The 6,359-nt window shown below is 38.7% G+C and overlaps 1 protein-coding gene across 1 annotated transcript; it reads left to right on the top strand.

The window, feature by feature from the left end:
- Nucleotides 1-407: 407 nt before the first annotated feature.
- LOC120742772 (C-C motif chemokine 21-like) lies at nucleotides 408-3,257 on the top strand. Its single transcript, XM_040046207.1, has 4 exons — nucleotides 408-622; nucleotides 2,332-2,455; nucleotides 2,530-2,588; nucleotides 2,679-3,257. Exons 1-4 carry the CDS (start codon nucleotides 553-555, stop codon nucleotides 2,702-2,704), a joined length of 279 nt encoding a protein of 92 aa, XP_039902141.1. The 5' UTR covers nucleotides 408-552; the 3' UTR covers nucleotides 2,705-3,257.
- Nucleotides 3,258-6,359: the final 3,102 nt, after the last annotated feature.

Below are 6,359 nucleotides of genomic sequence, written 5' to 3'. Positions count from 1 at the left end.
TTGTAGTGTCTCTAGATTTCTTTAATTATACCTGTTTAACTTTAAGAGGAAACCTTATATAGTTCAATTAAATGGCTTAAATTACAAGCAGAAGGTTTAGAGTTTGAGGATTTGTTGATACCTAGATAAGCAGACAAAAAAATTCTGTCAACGTGGAAATGTTGTGGTTTGTTTGTGTTTTTTATTTTAACTAGAAGGAAGGGCTAGGAATTTACTGTCAGTCGAAATGGAAAACCAAATATAATCAGGGGTCCCTAATAACAATGCACAAACTGGCAGCATCAATCATGTGACTGTAGACCACATTTAAGTGTCTTTGCACATCTCTGTGTATGTGAGAAGCTTTTTCTCGGAAAGCTGGTACATTAGAAGTTCAAACTTGTAAAGGGGTGGAGGTGTGATGTACCACAACCACACACACAAGCGCACAGGCAGACAGAAGCACGTCAGCAGTTCTCTCTGCATATTTTCCTTCACTCTCTAATATATATCCAAACATTAATCAACTTGTGTTAGTTGCAACTTGACCGGTGAGCCAGACCACCAGTGAAAATGTCCGTGAAGATCCACACCATCGCTCTCCTTCTGCTCTCGCTCTATCTGTGCTGGCAGCTCTCTGCAGGTAACTGTGTTTTCTTCTCTAAAGAAAAAAAGAGAGATAAGATGTATTAAACCGATTGAATATTGTCTATATTATTGTAGGGTCCTTGTCTTACAATATGAAACACTTTAAAGAGACTGTTGTTGTGGTTTGCCGCTATATAAATAAAAAGGAGTTAAACTGAATTTGTCATTACCTCACTGCAGAGCTTAGCTTTTCATCTCAGGCTAGTTTCGTAACAACGTTACTGCTGCTTAGGCCTGCTTTCATGTACACATACATTTATTTTTGTCTACATGAAGGGTGTCAATGGCCCACAATTAGGCCAAGTCGATCTCAAGTTTGCGCAAACAGTAATACAATTGCATAGTAATCAACTCTCATTTTAATATAAAGATGTAAACATTTACACCCTGAGATAGTGGAGTGGAGTTCCAACAGTGGGTCTCACTACATGATTATTACAGATCACAGTGGACTTAGAAAAGCACAGAACATTCATTTGCATTGGGTTTTTTTTTTTTTTTACTCTTAATGGTTAAAAATAAGTTGGCAAGATTTAGAAAAACTTGCAACTTTCTGCAAACTGTCATGCCTGTGTAGCAAACTGAAGACTTTTAAGGCTTCACTGCATTTTTATGCTTTAGCGAGACATGTTTGACACATACACTATACAGCTCTGCTTTTGAGCATGTGTGTGATATGCTTTGCTTATTTTGGGGGTAAAACAGAAGTAATAGAGCTTACCTACTGTAACATCAAACACATATCTTACAGTTTGTGTATCTTACAGTAGGAGTGACAGGGAGTGGATATAGCTTCACTAGCTTGCTATTACTGCACATCCTAACTACCCAGTCCTTTTATTTATTTCATATGTAGCTGTAACTCACTATCAAAAAATGGTTTATATAAACTTTGACACCAGTTGTATTCTGTCCATTTTTTACACTCTCACCTTCTACCCACCAAGCACCAGATGTCTGTAGTAGACGGTGTTTCCCAGGATAAATTTGTTCAGTTAGTCATGGCCTTTTAAAAGATGCTCCTTTATGTCTAAATTTGTTGTTTTGTTTTTTTTAAAGTGAAGGTTTAGTAGAAGTTTCCAGATTATATATCTTTTGGATTGATAAACCATATTTATGCAGTTTATGCTGTCAGCTGACTTGTACAAGGCTCTGGCTAATCAATACTGCCAACATTTTAAGGGTGACACAAAGATTCAAAACACCGTCTTTATAGACATTTGCTATTTAGAAATCTGGCATAGTTATGTCTGCAGTATTGTTCAGTGGCTACATTGTAACACATTGTCCCTCTTACACCAAATAAATATGTAGAAATGCCTCAAGAAGGCCCCCAAGTGGTGAGTTTTTCTTCTGCTCAGCTGGCCCACTTTTCCTGTGTATAAACAGGGTTAATGAACAATGACAAATTCTTCACATCTGTTAGTGGAAACAGATTGGTTTGAATTACTATGTGTAATGCACTTTGATGTTTCATCAACTCATTTTCTTATTTGTTTCCATAGTGTCAGAATGGTTACAGCCTTAAGCACAGAAACATTTACAAAATTTCAAGTAACATTTCAACAACCATTTTTTTTTTATCATTATTATTATTTAGAGGAGTTTTATTATTTATTTTAAACCTGGAGTTCCCTTGGATTTTCTGTTCAATTACACTTCTCAGGCCAAATACATAAATGTCTGATCGACTTTCTCTCTCAGCTCGCCATGCTCCAAGGAGAAGGCCGTGCTGCGTTCAGGTCACCAGCCGCAATATGAGCGCTGACGTGGTGGGGCAAACATACCGTGAGCAGCCTGCAGGATCACCCTGTGTGAAGGCTATAATGTAAGTCTGAACATGTTGCCCTACGCACGAACATAAACACACACATTTCCATAACTTTTTCATTTTATTTCTAGTTTCCACACAAATGACGGACCGCTTTGTGCTGATCCGAAAGCTCAGTGGGTCAAGGATCGTAAGTTATGCTAACACACAGACTCAGGCACAAACTCAATAAAAGTGTTTGCACAAAAAACTGAAGCTCCACTTCCTCTTTCTTCCCTAGTCGCTGCGAACATGACGAAGGTGTGAAGTACGAAGCCTCTGGTGAAGCATCGCTGCCTTTCTGCATCATCTATATCTCCTTTGAAATGACCTTTAATTTAAACCAGAGCGCCTTCTTTTAATATAACTGTCTTATAACTGTTCTTTACTTTTTTACTCTTACCTTTGGTGTAGCCTTGTAATTTATTCTTGCTGTTGACTTCAGTCTGTCATGATGCCAACATTCTAGTTTTATTTTATTTTATTTTATTTTATTTTATGTTTGTGCGTTTATGTGCTTCTGTAAAGCTGGTACAGCTAGGTGCTGTGTCACGTAAATGTTAATTCCATGCCATTAAAATGCTCCGGATGGCAGCAACAACACAAGTATGTGGTAGACGTCCAGTTTAATGCCTAAATAAAAACGAGCCACCCTGAAGTTTTTTTTTCTAATCTTTGCATATATGTGTTGAAATTACAATCTATAGATTTCAATATTACATTTTGAAGTGAGTTTTAATTTGTTTCAAAGGACAAAATAACTTAATGTCAAATTAATGTCAAATGTAAATTACCAGCAAATTAAATGAAATTAAAAGCAAAATAGTCGTTTTTCTTTGTCATTCAAACGTGCCAGCCTCTGTGACAGATGCCAACAATCACTGTGTGGTTTGTTTTTTATTCAACTACAAGAAAAAAAAAACAGTCACTGTCAGCCAGAATGGAAAAACAAAAATCATGACAATACACAAAAAATCCGTAATTAGACTGTACAGCACATTTAAGAGTCTGCGCCTGTTTTTGTTTGTAATGTTGTTTCTGTTGCTGATGTTGGGGTCATCTTGTAATCTCTTACAAACTACCTCCACTGCTTCAGTGACTGTTACACAAGTAAAGAGAGATGTAACATTGTACAAGATCATTGACTCATCTGCCTCCATAACAACATCTCTCACCTTCCCAAGAAACAGCAAAGTGTTGTGGCTGTGGTGTTTAGGGCTGCCTGTCAACGGGTTGAGGATCGAAGCCAGAAACTTTGCAATGTTATAGGTGACTGAGTGGATCATACAGACAGTTTGTCTACAAGGTACACCGTCTTTATGTATCTTCATTAAACCATACAGACTTGGGTATAGTCTGTGGTATGAGGTCCCATCAGTGGCATTGTCTTGTTCTAACTGCTTCACACAATCTATCACCCCCTGCCTGTAACCACTTCCTGGGTCTCATTTCAGGGGCTCATACAATTTTTCTCACTGAGCAGTGACAAAATTTTCTCACGATAGTCTTTCTGTTTTAGCAAAACTGTGCACCCTCCCTTGACTGCCAGAAGGATGATAATGTTGCTGTCATTATTAATATTTCTCCCCCTGAAAATGCTTTGGGAGTTCAGAAACTACTCATCTAGCATCTCTAAGAGTTACAGTGAAGGGTCTAAAAGATAAGAATAACTACTGTGACACAGATTTGTTGGTGTGGGGAATAACAACAAGCTTTTTTGATGTGTGTCACACATTTATGCTCGTCTAACCTTGATGTCTGGCACAGAGTGAGTGGGTGTGCCAGATCAGCTGCCTGTTGCTGGCACTGATCTGAGTTGTGGTAACGATTTAGCTAGAAATGAGTGTTTCCTGTCTCCCCCAGAACAACCAGAAATCCTGCTGTTGATGTGCGTGTTCATTGCCCCGTTGTGCTGCATGCATCCTCAGTTCAGAAGCTTGATGAGTTGGTGGAGATGCTTCTGCCAGCCCTTCCTGTGAAAGACAAAAAAAAAAGAGTCTGTGCAGGGATGAAATACACAATTTCAATGCATCTGTTGCAGCTGAACACATATGATTTCCTTTTCTGTCACGTACGCTCAAACTTTTGCCACGTCTATATAACTTGTGGTTAACCACACGTACAGAGTTGATGCAAGATATTCTGTGTAAATGGCTGACAGAAGAGTTTAGTGCTTTTGATACATTCTTGCTATAATACTCTGAAATAATGACTTTGTATGTAAAAGGAGAAAAACACGAATATCTTTAAGTGGACTTGATGATGAAGGATGGAATTGCACAAATTCAGGGAAACAGAAAGTGAAATCAGACTGAATGTCTGCCTGAGGCCTGCATCTTGTGAAATGTTTAGTTTCTTAATGTCACGTATGAGTCTTATTGTGCATGAGTAACTCTGCTTACTGTAACTTAAGCTATTTTAATGTGTAGAAGGGGTACATAGCATCCACACTGTGGAACTTCAGCTTTTCATTTCTGCTTTGCTCTTTTTGCTTCCCAACGACATTGACCTTACTCTGATTTAACCCCCCCCCACACACACACTTTTCCAGTGTCAGCTTGATGAAGCTCTGTATTGGCCTTTCTGTGACTTTCTGAATCTAACAAACCTAATTCCACACAGTAACTGTGGGAAATGGGTGTGAAAATTCCAGCTGCAACCCAGTAAAAAGATTTTGCACAACAGTCTATATCACATTTCTCAGCACAGGTTGTGGGTGTTTGTATTTGGTCTAAGTTTTTAAACCTCTAGTAGTGGTGTGGCAGCAGTGTGCTTTTTGGGGCCTAGTGGATCAGAAGGTGAATCACAAAGGGCACAAAGGGTTTGCAGACTTGGGGGAATTGGACTACCTGTGCAACGTGTACAGGGTGCAGATGCCATCACAAGCTGTCAAATGTAATAAGGACCCTAACAAATAATCAGGAGGAGAAGAAAGTAATGGTCTGTGGCCCACACCTGCCAAACCATTTTGTTTTGTGGGTTTCTTGTTGTTGCCTTAGCAGAACAATTTGCACTAAAGGAGGTGAAATAGATTTTTGATGGTTTCTGCTTCTTAACTGGATAGATCCATATCCATGTCTGGCATTAGAATTGGACTTTAATGTCATTCAAACATTTGACATGATGTGAAAAAAAAAACACGAATTCATAGGTCTTGGTATTTGCAGCATTCTGCTAAACAACAGGTTCAAAAGTATAAATAAACATTAAAATAAATACAAAAACTAAGTTCTAAAACAAGATCTGTCATTTAAATTGCTACGATCTAAATGACAGATCTCAATAAATTTACATTATTGCGTAACGTGTAGCAGGGAATAGCAGAGCAACAGCAGCAAACATCAGCAGCAACCGTTCACGAGGTTAACATTCAGAATCAGAATCTTTTGTAGAGAAGAAACAAAACGAAACTGAGGTGCAATTCTCTCTGTGCAAAGAAAGACACAGTCACTCAATAACAAAAAGGAACAAACACAGAACATATATCTAAAATATATGTGTACAATATATATACAAATATGTCTACTGTATAAACAACAGACACAATTGTTTTCATATTGCACTAGTTCCCATTTGCTGGTGTTGATGTAAGGGAGGGGCGGAGCCATCTGCTGCGACCAGTTGTGGTGAAACGGGGAAGACAGGATAAAGACGTGCTGTGGAAGAGAGCCAGGGATTAATAACAAGCAATAAGTCAATGCAGAGAGGTCTATTAACACATAGTGATTGAGAAAGGTGACTGAAGTTCTAAGCATGTAAACATAATACTGTGAGAAGGCAGAAGAACAGCACATCAAGACGGCCCTGAGTAAATGTGGTTATCCCAGCTGGACTTTTGTGAAAGCGGGAAAGGCACCTAAAGAAAGCTCCGGCCGATCCAGGAGAGAAGAACAACCGCTGCCCAAGCGAAAACCTGTAGCGA

Source organism: Simochromis diagramma, unplaced genomic scaffold (assembly GCF_900408965.1).
Source record: "Simochromis diagramma unplaced genomic scaffold, fSimDia1.1 OVJJ01000434.1, whole genome shotgun sequence".
NCBI lineage: Eukaryota > Metazoa > Chordata > Actinopteri > Cichliformes > Cichlidae > Simochromis > Simochromis diagramma.
The sequence above is the reverse complement of the archived record's forward strand: the minus strand, read 5'-3'. Positions and strand labels throughout refer to the sequence as shown.

Bases quoted from the DNA above. Each gene is read 5' to 3' on its own strand.
- LOC120742772 (XM_040046207.1), top strand. From the start codon at position 553: ATGTCCGTGAAGATCCACACCATCGCTCTCCTTCTGCTCTCGCTCTAT. The intron at 623-2,331 runs GTAACTGTGTTT...TTTCTCTCTCAG, and splicing joins GTGCTGGCAGCTCTCTGCAG to CTCGCCATGCTCCAAGGAGA. The intron at 2,456-2,529 runs GTAAGTCTGAAC...TTTTATTTCTAG, and splicing joins CCCTGTGTGAAGGCTATAAT to TTTCCACACAAATGACGGAC.